Source organism: Callionymus lyra, chromosome 1 (assembly GCF_982586985.1).
Source record: "Callionymus lyra chromosome 1, fCalLyr1.hap1.1, whole genome shotgun sequence".
Taxonomy (NCBI): domain Eukaryota; kingdom Metazoa; phylum Chordata; class Actinopteri; order Syngnathiformes; family Callionymidae; genus Callionymus; species Callionymus lyra.
Window position 1 is genome coordinate 9,027,438 of NC_141818.1, and position 21,956 is coordinate 9,049,393.

At 35.4% G+C, this 21,956-nt stretch overlaps 1 protein-coding gene across 1 annotated transcript; it reads right to left on the reverse strand.

The window, feature by feature from the left end:
- On the reverse strand, window positions 1-20,156 carry slc1a3a (solute carrier family 1 member 3a). The gene is made up of 10 exons (XM_087791933.1): window positions 19,990-20,156; window positions 18,642-18,830; window positions 16,902-17,039; window positions 8,023-8,227; window positions 7,319-7,361; window positions 5,834-6,102; window positions 5,529-5,762; window positions 4,038-4,232; window positions 3,561-3,695; window positions 1-1,395 (listed from the first exon to the last, which is right to left on the reverse strand). Exons 2-10 carry the CDS (start codon window positions 18,823-18,825, stop codon window positions 1,188-1,190), a joined length of 1,611 nt encoding a protein of 536 aa, XP_087648059.1. The 5' UTR covers window positions 18,826-18,830; window positions 19,990-20,156; the 3' UTR covers window positions 1-1,187.
- Window positions 20,157-21,956: the final 1,800 nt, after the last annotated feature.

The window sequence follows — 21,956 nt, forward strand, 5'->3', positions numbered from 1 at the left end:
GATATTTTATTGTTTTATTAAAAAAAACATGCAATACAAAAACTACAGAAATACAGTCTAAAGTTTATCCATCCGTCCTCGCGTGTATCACAGTGGTCCTGTGAGTGTGTGTTTTTGTGTGTGCGTTATGAACCTTCTTTTTAATGTCATTAACAAAAGCAGCAACTGTAAACAAAATCATTCTTTAAATTCTTTGCACTGTAAGAAAAAGCATTTTGTACATTAAATCCACAGTTGCGTGAGTTTTATGCATTTTGGAAAATGGTAAAAATTCATAGTTTGCCTTGTTGTTTTGATAGGATACATCGTTATATCACAGGAAAAATAAATCTACAGTTACTTTACATTTTATCTACAACTATACATGCAAATTATATCCGGAATAATCCTCTATACATAGCAACATGTACAGAATATTTGCTAAACATGTTCTATGACTAAAAACATCTTCATTATTTACCCAAATGGTGAAAAAAGTTACTTTCATTAGTTCACAGCATTTTTACAAAACAAAATCACAAACAAAACACACAGTTATTATTACCACATGAGGAATCATAAAAAGGTATTTCATATTACAAAAGTGTACTTTATAAATGTTTTATTCAGTCATTGAGGGGTTATTACTAAACTACTATTTAATGATTGCATTAAAAAAAATCAAAATAGTAAAAGGAGGATGGTTCATTTAAAGCGATGAAAAAGGGGGGAATCGTTTAATATTAAAAGTATAAATGGTCAAAGCTTTTTGGTGAAACAGTCAATTTTTGGATCTTTATTTGGAAACAAAAATTCTATGTGCACATTCTTATTCACACTTTAAAGCTTTCTGGCATTAAAATATAAGCTGTGTCGAGCACGTCAATTAAAGCCTTCTGTATAAACGTACGTTTTGTAGGATAAAAAACGAAAAACGCCACAATTTAAAGCATGCACACCGGCATGAGTTTGGTGGGTTGCGACCTCTAGTGGCGGAAAAAGTAGGCACATATTTAAAATGCATTGTTACCAGAAAACAATTGCATTACATAAAATGACCGTAAAACAAATATACCAAATACAAAAAGCTCATCGGTTTCACTTTCTTTTTCTTTGAATGGTGTGATAGAGACGGTTAAACCAGTACAAATGGTGTCACATGAATAGACTTCCTGTTTCCATCCACGCGTCACAATGTAATCTCGGCGCTACATCTTGGTCTCGGTGTCAGCCGGTCTTTCATTCTCATACTCGTTCTCCTGCCGGATGAGCTGGTACGGCTTCTTGTCCGACTCCTCCACCACTGAGTTCCCCACCTCGGGGTCTTTCTTCTGCAGCTCGTGGCGAGACAGGTGCTCCACTATTCCTGCTCCGATGGAATCTCCCAGAACATTAGTAACCGTGCGCAACCGGTCCCTGGATGAAGGAGATATATTTATTTATCAGTCACAACATGTTAATAACAATATTTTTAACCACCATAACAATAGCTCCTGATCGTGGCATTGGTCAGTACCTATTTATTAGGTTTGAAATAGATTTTCATATTTAATATCTGAGTGGAATACTTTCAAAATGAAGAATTATTACGACCCAGGGACGACTAAAACATTTCCTAAGGGCCACATTACATATTGTTGGAAGAACAAAAGACGGAGAAAAAGAGCCTTAATCTGAGAAGAAATAAAAACAAATACTGTTGAACGAAAGAATATCAAAAAGTGTAATTAGGACGTAACAGGATATAAATCTATCATGTTTATATAACATGTTTTTATTGTATATTATTTAATTTTACATTAACATTAACAAATAAATAAACTATAGACAAAACGAAAAATATAATTTAAAACACTTAAATTCAAAGATTAAATATCCTCAAAATAAGTTATATAAGTTATATATAGTTTCCCACATACACTTACTTTCTTAATTATATACACATTTATGCCTGTATTTATTGATAAATAGCCATTTAAAGAGTTTATTTTTTATATTTATTGTTACTTTTTTTTCCCTGTTGCTATTCCAAACACTTTATTATAACCTAATTGTGGCACTGGCCGATCCTGGCGTACCATAGGGGGGAACTATATATAACTTTTATAGACTTATGAACAATTACAAAATTAACATATAAAAATTGTTCTATATAACTTTCACCCTGACTTCATTAGGGCTAAATAGAGCCAAAAGGTTAGGTGTATTATCTAATGATGTTCAATAAGGTGTCATGATACATTCTCAGAGCACAGTAGGTGGCGCTCTCAGTTACAAAAATGAATGAATTTCATTGTATTACTGGTTCAGAGCTAATCATTATAGAAAAAGAAAGTGTCATCTATTGGCCTTTAAACTGTCTCAGGAACCCTCATGACTATATGAGCAGAGAAAATATACTTCAGGAACTATTGATTCAAGTCTCAAAGGGAGTAACATGGGGTTCATGGGATCAGATTCTTGAACACATCTCAAAACTCTATGAACCCAGGATTCATCGAAAAGCAGAAAATCCACAGAACTCGTAGCATTGGTTAAATAGTTCTTGGAATTTTGTGGAACCACAGAAAGCCTTTTTGGAAGGTATCTGGATTATGTAAGGGAATACAAACCAGATGGATTAGGAAACATGGAATGTAACGACGCTGTCTCTGGAGCCACTCGTGGATTCCAGATGATTATAGTAAAAACATTTCTTCAAAATATAATTGTCCTTTGTTTACTTTGGGTTTTCTTTTAAATCTGTTTTTAGCCCTTTTAACTACTGGATACAGAAGGGTTTATTATTGACAACATGTGTCTATCATTAGTCAAAATGAACAGACAGGCAGAAATATATATATATATATATATATATATATATATATATATATATATATATATATATATATATATATATATATTTTAATCTCATAGATGATCCTTTTCAGTTATGATTACATTGTTAACCCTACCATTTCATCATGATTAGTAAAGAGATAAAAATAAGGAGCGGAGTGAAGAAAAATTCACTTTATTTCTTCCCTTCTCGCTTGTTTTTCCAAATGACTGATCCTCCCCTTTTCTGTGTTTTTATTTAAGCCAGACCTATTCCCTCATACTTGTTTTTGCGCTATCCCTCTGTGAACTTCAAGGTCATACGCCAGGTCATCATCAAATACTCTTACTAAACTAAAACTCAATCAATTCTGCATTTTCTTCCACAGTTACTGTATATTTAATAGACCAGAGTGTTAAAAACGATTATAAATATCATCTAGATAAGTATTTGAGATGTTTGTTTTCCCCAGAGAAACCTCTTAAGATGTTTTCTCTGATTGCAGCCACTTATTAAATGTAATAACACAAATAAATACAAACAATTAAAAATAAAGTGAAAATGAAATCCTGAAATCACACCTAGAGGTGTGGTTTCAGATCAAATCCCCCCCCCCCAAAAAGGTCATACTTCTTCAGTTTGCTCACATCATTTTGAAGAACATCTACCACACCTTTAAGCACACTATTATCAGTAAAAAATATCATTAACTACAAAGTTAACGCTGATTACGAGCGTCCAGGTAAAGGTTGTTCATACTCACAGGAACCAATCGACGGCGATGATCAGCGTGATGTCATCGGTGGGAAGGCCAACGGACGTGAGAACTATCACCATGGTAACCAGTCCCGCCTGTGGGATCCCAGCTGCTCCGATGCTGGCCGCCGTGGCTGTTATGCTAGTCAAATAAAGTTGAGAGAAGACATTTAATGCCTGGAAACAACAACTACAGTGCGGTTGTTGGGAAGAAAAGGAAGACGGACGTGTCCTTGCCACGACCTCTCAGGGTCTCTCTGTTGCAGCTTTCAAAGGAGCCACTAAATCCATTGTCTTGGCAGAAATACTATCCCTGAGCAACCTCAAATATATCGAGACCAGACCACAGTGGTTCACTATGAAGCTTATATAAAACAAAAATGAAATCTCTAATGTTAAATATGGGTTAATTTAAGTCACTGTATTTGTAACACGAGACTAGAATAAAGTTTTTTAAGACTTGGGAAGAATCATGTTCATCTACCTGATGGTGAGAATCTGTCCGAAGTTCAGGTCCATGTCGTTAACCTGAGCAATAAAGATGGCTGCAAGCGCCTCGTACAGGGCCGTGCCGTCCATGTTGATGGTGGCTCCCACAGGGAGCACAAAACGGGTCACACGCTTGTCTACGTTGTTGTTTTCCTCGAGACACTTAAACGTGATCGGGAGAGTGGCAGAACTGCGGAAGAAAAACGCACCAAAAAAATGTTTTATTTTCATTTGATGAATTAATTAATTGAAACTGGAAAAAAGAGATAGAAAATTAAAGGAATAAATAGACAGTAATGTACACTAAACATATAGTTGTGCCATGTAAAAAGTAATATTTTGTCATTTTTACCAAGAACGTGAGAATTTTTCTTGCTTCTGAAAAAGCGCATTAATTCAATGTATCCAATAATTTATACATTTCAATTGTTTATTTTTTTTAACCTTGATGCTATACTTATTTGTTTTTTTAATACTATGATGAATATCCAACAATTAATGTAACCGGACTAAGTAGAAATAATATTAAATTAATAAATAGACAGTGTATATGTACAATTAACAAATGTTTCAATGCAAATATTAACTTTATATAATTTTAGCAGTTTTTACAAGAAAATTTGAATAGATTTGTTGTCTTAAAAATATTAGCAACTAACATTTAATTTATCCAAATATTCATCAATTTCATTGTTTTATTTGTGTACCTTGATGCTATACTGTTTGTTAATACATTGATGAATATCTTACATTTAATGCAAGTGGATAACAATAGATACAAATAAATAAACAAATAATTATACAGTGTATGTGAATTAAATAAGTAATATTCAAATTTAAATATTGAATCCAAGAACACAGGGGAAACATTTAATGCCTGAGAAGTGTAAAATAATATAGGAAACTAACATTGTAATAATAGTTATCCAAATATTCATTAATTAATTATTTTATTTGAATAGTGAGTACGAATGAAACCATTCATGTTTCCATGTAAAATGTAAATTTGACTAAACTCCATGCTTTTTGTCATTTTTTACAAAGAACATGGGCATTTTTTCTTTTATGGAATGTCTAAAATATAATTAGCAACTAACATATTCATTCAATTAATCCCCTTATTTATACATATATTTACAATCTAATTTATTTGATTTGATGCTTATCATTTGTTTTTTTTCTCTATTCTTCTATTATAATATTAATACATCTGATAGTTGAACCTACCAAATGCTTGACACCTGAATCAAAATAAAAATGATACTTTTGTATTTATAATAATAACAAAAATAATATTTATGAATTGAAATCAAATTTTTTTTTGTCTTACATGTATTATTTTCAAGCCACTTTGCAATGTAAATAAATGTTTTTGAAGTAAGTAATTTGTTTGAGGAAGATTGTGGAATCTAAAATGACAGAAGAACATGGTTTGTTATGGAAAATTAAAAAGAATCTGAGGACCAAGTGTCTTCTCAGGTCATACCTGGAGGACGTTCCCAGAGCAGTGACCAGTGCCTGCATCAGCCCTGCAATAAAGGTGAAAGGGTTTTTTCTGGTGACGATAAAGTAGAGCAAGGGCAGCACCACCAGGGCGTGGATGAGGAGACCAGAAATCACCGTCACTGTGTACATGCCCAGCTGGCCGCCCATGGTCGAGATGTCGTCCATCTCCAAAATTTTACCAGCAATGAGGAAGAGAATACCGACCGGGGCGTACCTGGGAACAGAAACTTTCATTATGGTTTCATGAACGACAGACATCTCACCGTGTTTCATCTCAACACCCACCACATGATGATGGCCACCAGTCTCATGATGGCTTCGTTGAGACAGTCGAAGAAGTCCTTGAGGGGCCGGCCCTGTTCCCTCATGCTGCCGATGATGAGGCCGAAGCACATGGAGAACACCACCAGGCCCAGAGCGTTGATCCCGTTCACCGCCGACGGGACCGGGATCAACTCCTCTCGCGTCAACACCTGGCTCCCGTTGGGCGCCAAGAGGGTGTCGTTCACGGTCATGGTCACGTGGACGATTCTTGTCGCATACTTTGTCTTGAACTACACCAAACAGAACAGCCATTACAACAAATATCATGTGACTACCATGAGAACAGTATGTTGCTTCTCCATTACATAGTACTGGTCTTAAACTCAATTTCAACAGTCTCAGCAGCACATACCATATTATTTTATGGTTAATAGTTCAAAAAAGTGTGTGTAAAATAAAATAGTTATATATATTTTTATTTTATTTATAATACATATATGTTCATATATTCATATATTCATATTCATAAAATGTTCATTTTTGTTGTCAGAAGTTACTCCTAGCTAAAGGCACAGTCCAATCAAATAGAATCCTAGCGATGACTGAGGACGAGAGGATACAGTCGACTCCAGTAGTTGAAGTTTAAATACAAATATAGTCTTTCATTGGTCGAAAACTGCATTTTATTGTCCTTACATGATGGATCTGTATTTAATTGAAAATAAAAATATCTTTCTATTGTTTTCTACTTCTAGTCTTAGTAACAGTGGAAAGAAGCCGTACTATGACAGTTGAAAACCTTCTTAATCGTATTGAATATTAAATCAGCCTTTTCTTCCCTGAGAGGTTTTTTGCACGAGCCTCGCAAGGCAACTGTGCAGTGAAGACGTTTGATTTCTGAGTAAAAATAGACATTCCAATGGTATTTTAGACTCCTTTGTTGTCGCCGCCCTTTTAAAAAAATTAACTCCAGACTGCGACTAGATGAGTTCCAGAGAGAGAAATAATCTTGTTGGTCCTGTGGATGCAGGAAGACTTAAATGTAAATTAAAGTGAAAATCACTTCCAGTTCACACTATATTTTTATAGTTTGTTTTTTCATACCTCGGCTAATATTATGATAATGATTATATTTTTTTCTTTGAGCAAAATATGTATTGAAGTATTTAATTTTGAGAGAATAGTGATGAAGGCACAAGGAACAGATGGTTAAAATCTGGTGTTATTCTTGAGCATTATCAGGATTTAATAAGGTTTTGAACACATTACCATTCAGTTGTATGCCTTCTTAGCCCTGCTGCTCAAACTTTAAAAATAGAAGAAATAAACAAATAAATAAAAACGTTTTAGTTAGACTTTATTGTTCTATAGGGTAATGTAGGTGGTGGTCTAGAGGTACGTTTAGGTCTTTATTTATTAAGTAATTAAGCTCATTTAATATTTTATTTAACAAGCAAACTGTTGAAAAATGTAGGCCAGTATTCTAATGTAAATTATAGACATTACCTGTTTGGTGCAAGCCTCCACAATGTTGGGGGGAAACATGTTTCTGAAAAAAAAGACAACAATAAAAACTTATTTTCAGAGAAAGCGAATCATGGTTAACCTGAAAAAACTAAAACAGTGTGATCACCTCACACAGAACTCTAATGAAGCCACATGTTCTTTGTAACGCTATCCTTGAATGTCACGCCGCTTAGAATGAAAACAGGATTTTAGTCGGATCGGTCACAGACGAGCAATCGGAATCCCCTCCGATCTTCCGAGGGCGAAATTCCGATTTAACACGCTGGCCATATTACTTATTGGGTCTGAGCGTTGAGCTTTTCACAGAATGTATCAATTTAAACCTTTGTGCTCTTCAAGGCTAGATCCTGGAGACGAAGCTTTTTTAAATCTCAAGGTCTGAATCGAATCACACTTAATTGTTCGGAGTCAGCGAAGGTACTTTCTGGAAAAGCTCCTTCAAAGAACCATAGAAATGATGGTAAATGATCAAAGTAATGTTTTAACCTTCTTTTAGTGAAGAAAACATGCAATTGATTAACTAATAATTCACTTAAATTAACAGATTGATGAGGTAACAGCAAGTATTTTTACTTAAAAGTTATCTTTAAGTGTCATGAGGATCCAAATACTCAAATAAAAGCACTTTATCCTCTTTAAATGTCAACATTGAATCAGATTTTCTTTTTTTTGTATTTATTTACCTGATGAGGTCCATGAAGGCATCAGCAGGGCTGACCTTCTCCACCTGCTCACGCTTGGAAAACTCATCCTTCGACCCTTTTCCCGGATGAATGATGAGCACCATGACGATTCCGATAAAGACTGCGATGACAGTGGTGGTGGTGTAGTAGACCACCGCCCTCAGGCCCATTTTGCCGGACGCTCGACCGTCCAGAGCAGCCATGCCTGTAAATGACATTAAGGATCTGGGATGAATCAAGGAAACAATATAGAATTATTACAGTTTTTGAACCAAATAAGATAATAAGAGTTGAAACTTTGTACCTGAGTTTGAGCTCTTACTGTATATTAATGATAATCGTTGACTAAGATGTATTAAAAAATTAATTTTGGTAATATTTTGCATATGATCCGCCTGCTTTCTCTCCAGTACTAGTAGTCAGCGTGGCTTCCAGATGACAAAAGACAGAAAGAGGTACTAGCCAGTCTGGCATTTTCCAAAAAAGAAAAAAAAATGTTCTTAGAGAACATGAATTCAATGTATCACAATATTCATTAATTTAATTGTTTTATTTCTGTACCTTGATGCTATACTATTTAACACAAGATGAATATCTTACTTCAAATAGAACTAGAAAAAAATGAAATAATAGTAAAATAATAAATATACAGTGTATGTGCATTTTACAAATAATGTTTAAATGTAAAATGTAGATAGTAATTGTACATTCGTTTAACAATTTAACCAATAACATGGGGATATTTTAAGTTTCTTGAAAAAATATACAAATATATTCATTCAATGTATCCCAATATTAATGAATTGAATAGTTTTTATTTTTGTACCTTGATGCTATACTATTTGTTTGTTTTTTAACACATGATGAATATCTTACATCAAATGGAACTAGAAAAAAATAGAAATAATATTCAAATAATAAATATACAGTGTAAAAAATAATAAATATACAGTGTATGTGCATTTTACAAATAATGTGTCAATGTAAAATGTAGATAGTAATTCTACATTCTTTTAAGAATTTAACCATAACATGGGGATATTTTAAGTGTCTTAAAGAAATAAACGTAGATATTCATTCAATGTATCACAATATTAATTAATTTGATTATTACATTTTTGTACATTAATGCTATATCATTTAGTCTCTCACTTTATATTGATGATTATCATTGACGGAAAAATGTATTTAATATTTTGCATACAGACTGACCCATTGTGTTTCTTCAGTAGCAGTAGCCAGCAAAACAAAACATGGATGACATTGACATAAAAGAAGTATTAGCCAGTCTGGGATTTTAATTGTTGAAAAATGGGTAGAAGGAAAGTTTGTAAATAGCAAACGTAAGCGAATACACCTACTAAAGAGGAAATAGCACAAAATGATCATATTATTGAAATTCAGTTAATACAGTTTCAGTGTGAAATTACAAGATTGATGATGTCTTAATAGGTATTTAGAGTCTAGCAAAGCAACATTTGCCAACATGATAAATCTCCCTGGAGCCTAGATCAAGCCTGGGAAACTGTTCTCCAATTAAAAGTTGAATGTTTCAATCCTGCCTCGCCATCTTAGAGAACACAAAAAGAGATGAAACACTATCTGAAAAGCATTGTTGGGAACACCACACCTACTGTAGCTGCCGGATCGGATGGAGAAGAACTTTTCGTATGAAACAATAACGAAGATAAAGAGCACAAATAGACGAGGAATATTATTTACAATGTAATGGAAACACTTGACACGGATGATGATGACGATGAGTTTAGAGGAAAAAAAAGACTGTAGAGTTAATGTGTAGTTTTTGCTTGTTATGCATCCTTTGCTTTCCCCTACCAGCATGATCGCAGCGTGAAACAACAACAGAAACAAACCCAGTTCAATGGGTTTCACGACATACCAGTGACATCAATAACAAAATAATGCAGAAGCATGTCAGTCATTTTGGGACAAGACTTTAAAAGTTAAGCAATAGAAAAGTAAAATCTCAAAATTGTGAATACTGTCTTGCAACAAACCCATGAATGGTTTGTCTCAGACAACATTACATTAGTTTGAATACACACACACACATATTAATAATATATAAATATATTTGTTTATTGTTTATGTTTTATTTTGAAGAAGGAAATATAAAGCGAAAGCTAATTCAGCTGATGCTAGCTACCTCAGCTAAGTGTAGCATGAACTCAGGGCATGGCCGATGAAAAGGGGAAAAGACACAGTAATTTCCTACATAGAATAAGTTATATAGAATCCACTGAGCTAATGCAAAATAAATTGGGAAACTATAACAAGTATTGTGATTTTTTTTAACCATAAAATAAAAGGATGCTACACCTGTTAGCTTAGCTAGTCGTTAGCAATGCTAGCTGCAGCTAAGCTAAGGTACAAAAAACTCTCTTGCAGCATCTTCATTTATATTTTGAAGATAATTTTTGACTTATTTTTGGTTTTCAGTCGATCAATGACATCAACACGATCCTTTTGGTTTTAAAAATATGTAACAGACTTTCTATACCATCAATAAATGAGAAATGTATTATGAGACAATATTTTAGATGCAGCAATACAAAGAAAAGATTTGCAAAAAACTAAACTTGATCGTAAATTTGAAACACATACTGTAGTTTTGTAGGGCCCTCAAAAAATGAAAAAAGATGCCTAATAAACCGTTGTTTAAATATATTGGTGAATAAAAAAAACACACCTAATGTTCTGGCTTAAGCAGAAAAATAAATGAAGAAAATCAGACTCTAACCTTTAAAAAAACTGAAAACTTATCAAAAGTGCCATGTTTGTTCACTGACGTCTCTAAATCAACCAGGATTGAGAAGAAGCATCTTTGTTGTACTTCCAGTAACGTATCCGTCACCCCCCCATCTCTGTTATAGGGCGACCTTTTCGCCTTTCACCCTATGTTCTCTTTAAACCCCCCTTACATTCACTTCCTCATCTCCCTGCACTTATTGCTGTAACCCCCCACCCCTGCCCCTGCCTCCCTTTCTTTCAGCTCCTACTTTCATTTCTTTTCTGACGGTCCTGGGAAAACTTGTTGACTTAGTCAGCTTCGCACGCACACAAAGATCTCCGGCTCGTCGTCCGGGGCAACGGCGGACACGGCCTCACCAATTCCATCCTTTGACAAGAATGAAAGAACAAAGATTGAAGGAGGAAAAGCGAAGGGGGGACTGACTTTCTTTCTCATATGTTCAAACACAAGTTGAAAAAAGTGGGGCGACGTTGAAGGGGAGAAGGTGGAAGCGGTACGTCAAGAACCAACGGAGCCTGTGAAGACTTTCATTTTCCATCTCGTAAAAATAGATTCAACTCATTCAAAACCTCGTCAGAGATAATCATCTCATTTATTATCATGTATAACCAGAACTACTTCTACTTCTACTTTTAACTGTTGCAGTGCATTATGAGATTTGTGCCCTGGGAAATGTTGGACTCCTTCTCAATTATTTACTTGCAAAATCTGTGCTTGATGATTCATAGATTTTTGGAACAATAATGTATCAAACATGGGACTATAAGATCTCTAACTGTGGTGAAATGCCAAGTAAATCTTAAATCTTGTACAGAAAGTCTTCTTCCTTTATCACGTTCAAATGAAGCGAATGTCTTAGTAGACTTTTTCTTCCTGTCTTTGGATTTGTGGTTCGTGTGGATCCATGTCTTCACGTCGACTTCCTGCGCCTCCAACTTCCCCCTTTTACCTCGTCTGTAACCATCCTCCCTTCCGTTTGGCACGAGTTCTTTCATTGTTGTGAAGCGTCGTTCAAAAATATCTCTTTAACGCTCGCTTAAATCAGAAGTAAATGCTTCTGAGACACATATACAGGACATTTAGAAAGATTTATAATAGAATATCGTTTACTGATTTTTTCTATGACTTTGTTTTTATTTTAAGGATTTAATTTTAACTAAATGTTAAAGCTTATTAGATTATTATTATATTTCGCTTGTCGGCTGCTGCTTATTTTCTTTTTAACTAAGTGGATTTTAACTTTACGTTAAATATGATTTGACACGATCAATGTTAAACATCTTTATTGTGCAGGAAAGAGAGGAAATTAATACTGCAATACCAATTAACTTAGCCTTCATCTTGTTTTTTCTCTTTATGTTCTTGTTTATATTTTATTTTGATTTATTTTTTATGAAAAATTGCTGTACTTTCTGTGGCTATCGGAAAAAAACAATTTAAATCAATAAAGTTTTACCTTACCTTACCTTTACAAAAATAATGTGTATTATAGAAAACTTTTAAATTATCATTTTATACACTTGGTTATAATCCATATTTATTTTAATTATGATAAAATGAATTAAGTAAAAAAAGAAAATGTATGGCCATTTATATATATATATATATATATACATATATATATATATAATTAAATGGGGTTATTTATCTATTTAAATATATTTCACTTGAACATAAAAGTGATTTTTTCTTTCTGCAATAAACTTACCGAATATATAACAAGTGTGTTGCTGATGAAATACTTTTAACAAAGTGTTTGTTTGAGAAACCAGTACCTGGAAACCAGTTACTAAAATAAATTTGTAGCACAGCTGTAAAGAAACATCCGTCTCCACACTGAGCTGTGTTGACTCTTCCTCGACGTCTAAACCACCTTCAACTTTGTTTATGCAAGTAAAACCAACACGGCACAGAAATCGCTCGGAGAATTCTCTCCAGTTCTTCGTAGTAAACATCCTTCACGAGGAAGATTTAAAGACACAAATATTATGGGCTACTTCAGTGACCTCCCGCCTAATATACGGCCCCTTCATTTTCACCGTTTTCACTGAAGAACTCAAGGATCATGGCGGGTTCATCCCACCGACCTAAATCAGTGACTGACCTAAATCTACTTTTATGTCACAACACACACATCATGGATGGAGAAGACAATAATCATATCAAGAACAATTCCAGGAACGGGAAGTTGCGATACAGATCAGTAACTCACACTCTTAACCTTCAGTGGACTTGACAACCACATGGATGTTATTATTGCTGAGCTGCAGGCTACGACCCATGTGACAAGTTAAAACAGCACATGTGTCCAAAACACACAAATACTCTTTTTCCATACGTGTACATTCCCTTAGGGGGGGGGGGAATTTGCTAAAATCTTTTACACAATTGTTTAAATGTAAATGTTTCAATGTGATTTTAAATATATACTTTTACATGGCTTTAAAACTCACTCTACCATTAAATCAATAAAATAACACATAATTCAGGAACTGTATTTACAGAAAAATATACCATTACCAGCCACCGGGGACTTTAGATTGGTGGAGTTCCACATTTTTTCCAGCTATAGAGGTATCATTTAGCAAAACCCCCAAACATGAACAGTTTTTAAAAACTTTAAAAAATATATATCTATTTTAGCGATTTATATGCTGTGTTTTACAGTTTTGAAGCCATTCAAGTGAATCAGGTTCACCTTCAAAAGCTTCCTGAATCCAGATGGATCTCCAGAACAACCACCAAAATTAGTTAATTAATTTGACTAAAAAAAATCCTTTCAGTTTCATTGAAATCAGTTTTATGGTTATTGAACTCGAAAGGAACAGCAGGTACCAGCATAGAATCTGGATTAATTTGCACAACATGATGCACATGAGAGCAAGAAAAGCTTGAGGACTCTTTGGACAGCAGTAAAATATCAGTTTGTGGTACCATTGTCGACATTCTTTAAAGGTTTCATTAAAATATATGCATCCTTTTTAAAGGTTTTTTTTAACAGACTGTCAGGGTCCGTGTTACAGTGGTTCTCCACATACCTTTCTGGGCGCAGTTTCAGTGTATCTGCCAATCAAATTAGGTCTAAATCTGCTGATCTGTTGTGTGGGGTCCCTCAAGGTTCTGTTTTGGGTCCTTTATTATTTTTGCTGTACTTGATGCCCCTGGGTAAAATCATTCAGACATTTCCTGATGTTTCTTCACATCACATTTTTGCTGATGACATCCAGCTCTACTGCTCATTTGATCCAACTGAGCCCCAGAGGCTGAACAGCTTAGTCAATTGTTTGCTAGAAATCAAACAATGGCTGAGTGAAAACACTTAACAGCTTAATGTGGACAAAAACTGAAACTTTGGTGATTGCTCATGATGATAAGGTGTCAGGGTTGAGTCACTACTTGTGTGAATTAGGTCAGTCTGTCAAACTGAGCCTGAGAAACTTGGGTGTTGTATTTGACAAAGACATAACTCTAGTTCAACACTGCAAAATAAAAGGATCAAAAACTGTTTCCTTTAACTGAGAAAAATCTCTTTACTTACAAAAAATGGTGTCACAACACGATTTAGATCTTATAATCCATGCGTGTCTTCTCGTTTGGACTATAGCAACAGTTTGTTTTCATGTCTTAACAAGAAGGATCTGTCTCGCCTGAAGTTAATACAAAACTCTGCGGCGAGAATTCTGACCCGCTCAAGTAGAAGAACTCACATTTCTCCGATCCTTAAAAACTCTTCACTGGCTTCCAGTTTCTTTCAGGATCAACTTTAAAATTCTTACTTTCAGATCTATTCATGGTCAGGCTCCTCCTTACATCACTGATCTGATCCAGCCTTACACCCCAGCTCGGGCTCTGAGGTCTGTGGATCAGAACCCGACCCTGGTCTAGGAGGCGTTTTACAAATAACTATTACTTACTTACTTACTTACTTACTAATTTAAAAAAAAGAAAACTACAATGCCATTGATATAGATTAAATACTATAAATATTCTAGTAGAGTAAATGTTTTCTTGTTTTGAGTACATTAAAGTAACATTCATAAAGGGTGTACACTAATTTAAAGTCCATGTTTCAGTCATGTTAATAATGAGTCAGCGATTCTTTGGTTCAATATACAAGGCAGACTGAAGAGCAGATAGAATCATATCTACAGCTGCCACCTGCCCGACCATGTTTCTATGTTAAACATTTTAGTGTTTACGCCCAGATCAAGATTGTTTGCACACTTTCTATCTTATGACACAAACTTACTCCAGATGACAGGAAGAAAATGGAAGGAAGATGCGTTTTGACTTTGACTTTTATATCTGCACAGAACTCTTTTTAGGAGCTTGTGAAACTATTGCCCCATGACATCATGACACGGATGATCTTCCTACATTTACTTTAAATATACAACCCTTTGCTAAGTGAGGTTCGGACTCTTCACTTGGCAAAGGAATGTAAATTCAAGCAGGAAGACAAACAAGGTACGAGATGTGTTTGTGTGTCCATTCCAAAGACTTTGTTGATTCCAGCTGCAGTCACGTGACATGATGTCAGCAGATGCTGATGTTTTGCTCGACCCCGCCGCACAAAGCTGCGTTTGATTCCTCGCCGCCGGTCCACCCTAGACGGGTCCAGGTGATTGGCCCCGCAGGCTGCCAATCACTATCCTCTGGACATTTGGCTTCTTTCTCACACCCCCCCCCTCCCTCTCTCTCTGGCAGCAGCTGACTAATGTTTTCACACATGTTCCGAGACATGATCCAGACTTTCGGTCACAAAGATTCCAACATCTCTGTCAAATCATTAACAAAAGAACGCTGTGTCACATGTTGTGGGTTTTTTTTTTTTCAGACGCTAATTTCACAAACGTTCTGTTGTGATGTGTGGTCACACTTTACATGTGACTATTTGTCACATCCATAAAAAATACAAAACGCCATCGAGCTTGTAGGCAACATGTGGATCACTTTAGTTCAGGCCACTCCACCACCGTGTGTAAGATAAACAGACCACGTTGCCAGAACAAGCTGACCCACTCCTCTAAAAAAGAAGGAACTCGACAGCTAGAATCACAAAACATCACAGTTTTAATGAAGCTCACGACTTTCTTACAGAGGGTCAAGTGTGGTCGAGACAATGACGTGTCAGTTGTTTTGTTGTGTGTGAACTCAAAGTACCTTCACCTCAAAGGTCGGGTAGATTATCTGGAAAAACTTTTCCCAAAAGCTACACCTCCGTAAATGAGCGGCATCGATTGGCTAGTGGGTTTAAGAGAGAGTGGAGGGGGCGGGACATACTTTTGATAGACAAATCCCAATCCAATCATCGCGATCGGTTAGTTGAAACTATGTGATTGAGCTTTTTTTTTTTGACGTCTTGTCTGTTCCACAGATGATTCAATAGTTTTTTGTGAATGCATAGTTTATTTAGTTCACATCAAACTCAAGACCCGGTGGCCAAATATGTCCCACCAAGTCATTTATTGTGGCCCGCAGATGGTTCGCTCAAAATCAAAAGTAGATGAATGTTGATGTTGATATGCTGACCTATAAATATGCCAGTATTAAAGATAAGATAAGGAAAAGATGGTGTATTTCAACAATTATACAGAGACTTTCAAAAAGAGTAAATCTGATGTTGAAGAAAAGGAATTTGATTGGTAAAGGAGGACAAACACAGAGAAAAATAAGATTGAGCCTCAAAGAATGATAAGATAATATCACATTTGCACTTTTTTTTTTTTGTTGCACATTACTGATTTTTTTTCCTTAGTTAAATTGCTTTTAATTGCAGTGTAAATGGATTTGTAAGGAATATAGTAAAGTGAATACAATTCAAAACTTAATCAAATCACTCTTGACCTAGTGTTGTGCTCACTGTTTACTTTTGATTTCCACACGTATAAAACGTTGTATTTTAGATGTGCTTACAATAAATGAAGATACAGTCTCAACCATTTCATATAAATAATTTAAATGCAATTAACAAGTGTTGTTACAAACTTTACGTCGAGACCTAAAGAAGGCAGAATAGACTAAAAATAGATAACAACTGATTCTGTTTCAGTGGTTAATCCAACACTAAATTAATTATATTTCTCTGAAATGATAAGTTTCCTACCTGTGATGAGACTGGAGACCAACAGTGGCAGCACCAGCATCTGCAGCATTCGCATCAGCAGCTCTCCGGGGAAAGAGAAGAAAAGCACCTCACGATACGTCATCTTGAACGGTCGCAGGGCGAACCCAAGGATTATACCTACAATAAACCAACAAGATAAAACGTTAGTTCTCATTTTATTTTCAATTAAAACACGTAGTATCTGAACCGATTGTGTACATCAGTGGGTCGTTGATTTGTAACTTACAACCCATTTGGAAAACAACAGCAACTACTGCACTTTGTCATCCCTTGCACTTGTTGTTCTTTTTAATTGCACTTTGTTCTTGTTCTTGTTTATATGAACCTTTCATCTGCTGTGTACTGGAAACACTATTTCCCGAAGGAGATCTCCAGAGGGATTCAAAAAGTCTATCTAAATCTAGAAACTTTTGTTTCTATTGAATAAAAGAGTGAAATAGTAAAGTGTGATTGCTCTGAAGCGAGAGTGAGAGATGGATTTTTTGTGTGTTACAAAATAGCAGCAAACAGAGAAGCACTGAGACAAAGCATACCTCTGCCAAGGACACCAATTTAAAAACACAGCTTACAGCCTTAATCAATGGGCCACCAGTGAGCATTCAGAACTCTTCTCAATGTTGCTTAGCTACGCTAAAACACCAATGAATGACCACAAAAAAAACACATTATATTATCGCTGTCACATAAAAGTTGGTTTATTTTCGTGTATTTTCTGTTTCTTTTATTAGTTCTGCGAGTGGTAGTTCAGTAAGACGCCATAGATATATTCAAGCGATATTCAAAATCTTCCTATATCCAGATGGTACTCCAGAGAAACACTAAATTATAAGGATCTGTAACATCAACATTTTCTTGTAATTAACACAAGTAACTTTTTTTTTTACCTCCTTGGCGGAATAAAGAGCTTTAAAGGACAAGAGACAATGACACCCTCCTTGTCGTGTTGTAACGTTTTATCTACATGATTATTAAATTGAAGAAGTCCTAATGGTGGCACATCATGATTTATAGTTTATAATCCATGTGTTTGTGTCTTCTCGTCTGGACTATTGTAACAGTTTATTTTGGTGACTAAACAAGAAGGAACTGTCTCGCCTGCAGTTAATACAAAACTCTGCAGCGAGATTTCTGACCCGCTCTAGTAGAAGAACTCACATTTCCCCCGATCCTTAAATCTCTTCACTGGCTGCCAGTTTCTTTCAGGATCAATTTTAAAATTCTGGTTCTTACTTTCAGATCTATTCATGGTCAGACTCCTCCTTACATTAGTGATCTGATCCAGCCTTACACCCCAGCTCGGGCTCTGAGGTCTGTGGATCAGAATCTACTGATGGTTCCTGAACACAGTAATCTATAAAGACTGCTCTTGCTTGTGTGTCCGTGTGGGGGGATTTCAACCCACCAATTGGTCATGGTCTGGGGGCGCTCTGTTGGAGCTGCACATGTGCAGGGATGTGGGTGGGCAGGGATCATTACCTACTGTGCACGACCAAAAGGTTAATAGCTTTAGGTCAGGGGTTCAGTGACCTGGGTCAGAAAAAGGCCAGTTTCTTAAGTTCATCTGTTTTCTCATCCGGTCAGATTCCCTTCTATTCTTTTCCTCCTTCCTCTCCGCTGAAGTTGAGTTAGTCACAGTAGAATGATGGATCTTTTTCTTCAAGAGATTATACAGAAGGTCGTAATGATGCCATCAAAGGGTCTCCACAACAATCGACTCACCCAGAATAACTGCTGCCACAGTGAAGATCACAAAGGCGTTTTTCACGAAGCACCCCTTCATATCTTCTTTGGTGATGTTCTCCACTCGCTTCTTGGCCAGCTGGGACCGCGACTGGATACCTGCCCGGATTCTCTGGAGACCACGTTGGGTCATCTGAGGGTTTTCGCTGCTGCTCTGAGTCATGGTTCCTGCAGGGACGCCAGAATTGTCAACATCTGTTGCAAACATTTAGAATCTTACCAGAACTGATTCATTCTTATTGGAATTCAATCTTTCTAGTTTCAACAACACGCCCACAAAGATTAAATAAAGCAAATGACTTTTTTTTTTAATCAACTCGATGCATCAGAATTCAGAATCAGAATCAATAAATGTTTCCAGGGTTGTAAATAACACAGTATAAACAAATAAAAAACTATGAAAAATAAAATAATTTTAAAAAGAACTTATGATTGTATTAGTAAATAACTTAATTAAAAAAGCGATTCAGTTAATAATGATATACACAAACCAATTTAACAAAATGCATTTTAATTTATGTTTAAGTGTTACTGTCTATCAAATATTCACGGATATATTGTTAATATAATAAAGTTTGTTGCTGTTGAATAATTAAAATGTGATGCATGTTCTTAATGTTAAGTAAGTAAGTAAGTCATTTGTATTTATATAGCACTTTTCCAGACCAGGGTCACAAAGCGCTTAAACAATCAAAACAATAATCAATAAAATATATACTTTAAGGTCAAGATAACACTGAGAAAAACACAGGAGTTCCAGAAAATCAAGGAAAAGCCTGCAAGAGATACTAAATATTAATTTATGTAAAAACAAATTTAGTATATAGAAATTAAAGTTTTTGAACACAATATTGAATTGCATAAAAAAATGAAACTATAATATTAGTGGCTTAGCTGTAGTTAAAACCAACCATATGTTTTTAAACAAAACAAAACGTGTATTTACTAAAAAGCTCTAAAAATAAAACTTATAAAAACAAAATAAAAAGTAACTTGAGCCACATTTAACGTTTCTGCACCAGGTTTGATCAACAAAATATTGACATTATTTGCCAACTCTGGTCAGACATCACCAAAAACAAACTCCAAACATACAATGGTTCCATTGTTGGTGAACGAAATGCGAATAAAAGTTGAGACTGAAATATAACGGGAGGCAGAACCACAGACATGCGCAGACGCACTTCCTCGTCTATATACACACTGAACACGTGGAGCTTCTGCTGATGGAACTACAGATACAACTTTTTTGAATGAAAGGATCCTGTGGGTGTAACGAAAACGAAAAGCTGTAGATGAATAATAATAATAAAAAAAGTGTATTTACCTGCAGCAGCTGCGTGAGCTCGTGTCTGCTGGACGCCTGGTGTAAAGTCCGCTCCTGCGCAATACTGGGAGCGAGGATGAGAGGAGGATGGAGGAGGAGGGAGGGAAAGAGGGAGTTGTGGCCGGAGAGAGGGAATAAAAGAGCCAGTGAGAGGAACAGGAGAAGGCGGTGCTGTGGCAGCTCAGAGTTCAGGCGGAGACTAAAATAAAAGAGGAGGGGGGTCGCTGTAGACCAGAGGAGGGAAGAGGGGGGCGACCTCCTGAAGAAGAACCGAGAAAAAAGGACCTTCTTGTTTTCTTCTGACCGTCTCAACCTTTCTTTCAAAACCTTTCTTTAGAAGTTCCAGCTCCAGCAGTAAAAGCTCCAGGAGGTTAGGGGGGTGGGGGGGCGAGCCATTCATTCTTATACCATCCCTGCACAAGCGTTTAAACTGAGTTATAATTTAACACCAAGTTGTTCAAAGTCCACTTGGCTTTCATTTATTTATGCAGAGTTTGATGAGGCTCAGTGTAAATATTGGTGGTTTTGACCACAGCTGGTCTTGGTGGTGTGTGACTCACTCTTGAAAAAGTATTCAAGAACAGTGAAGAGTCATCACTAGAAGCGTTAACTAGTAAAATGCATTAACGAGGATCATATAGAAAGTATTGTTAACAAACAAAAAGTATATTTCAATTGCATAATAACTATAAATGTAAACTTTTCCCCCTTCATTTTGTTTGCTAAAGACAGAAGGTCACACTTCTGGAACTCCTGTTGTGTTATCAGTTTTATCTTGATCTTTAAAATATATACTTTATTGAATTTTGTTTTGATTGTTTAAGCGCTTTGTGACCCTGGTCTGGAAAAGCGCTATACAAATAAAAATGACTTACTTACTTACTTACATAGAATGAGCATATTATTAAAAAAAAAACTGAGCCAAAAACTAAATTTCACCAACGTCCTATTTAAATGATTAGATTACTACACTATTGTGGCATAAAATACGTAAAATGAAACTTGATCATGTGTAAACATCTTGACTCCTTCAAGAAACATCTTAAGACATTTTTATTTGTTCAGGCTTTTCCTTGATTTTCTGGAACTCCTGTTGTGTTATCAGTTTTATCTTGACCTTTAAAGTATATATTTTATTGAATATTGTTTTGATTGTTTAAGCGCTTTGTGACCCTGGTCTGGAAAAGCGCTATATAAATACAAATTGCTAACTTAATTACTTACTTCCCATGAGTTTTGGCAATTACAAAGACACTGTTCCTTTAGGCGACATTACAGACAGCAGGAAATGTCACTCAAACCCTTGCAGGAGCCAATGTTTCAAGTAGGAAAGCCCCCGACGTATTGACTTACCACTTGATATAATCTGTCCGTGTCCGTGAAAATTGACTTTACCTCAATTAAAATACGACAGACATTGAAACTGTTCAAATTAACTTTGAAACTTGTTAGCTTAGCTTGTCGGTACATGCTAGCCGACGTTGTTGTGAATTGAAATTTGGAAAAAATGATTTGGGTTAAACACTAAAAACACAAAGGGAATTTATCCATGAGGTGGAAAATCTTTTTTTTTTAATATTTTTAATTTTCTGACACAACAGGAATGTGCTATCTAATTCAAATAGATGCAAAAAAATAGTGGAATATTTAAAATAAAATTGGTTTTACAGTTCTACTCTTATGCTCTACCCATCGTTTTTTATACTCAACAGATGTTCACGTGTTCATTAAACTGAGATCGATCAAATCCCAAATTGAATTGTGTATCAAAGTTCTAAGAGGTAAAATGCCTAAATTCAAAAATATTTCATGTAACTTACTGAATGTCAGCCTGTTTGTTAAAATCAAACTGAATCACTAAAATATAATTGCATGTATTAAATATCCAGCGCAGATGTTTGCATAAAGGGCACTAAACAATGGATTATGGGTAATTTAGTAATTCTGCAAGTACAATTTAAATTGTG

Coding starts and splice junctions, on each gene's coding strand:
- slc1a3a (XM_087791933.1), bottom strand. CDS start 18,825: ATGACTCAGAGCAGCAGCGAAAACCCTCAGATGACCCAACGTGGTCTC. Junction 17,040..18,641: donor TGTGGCAGCAGTTATTCTGG/GTGAGTCGATTG, acceptor GGTTTATTGTAG/GTATAATCCTTGGGTTCGCC. Junction 4,233..5,528: donor GCTCTGGGAACGTCCTCCAG/GTATGACCTGAG, acceptor TTTCTTCCGCAG/TTCTGCCACTCTCCCGATCA.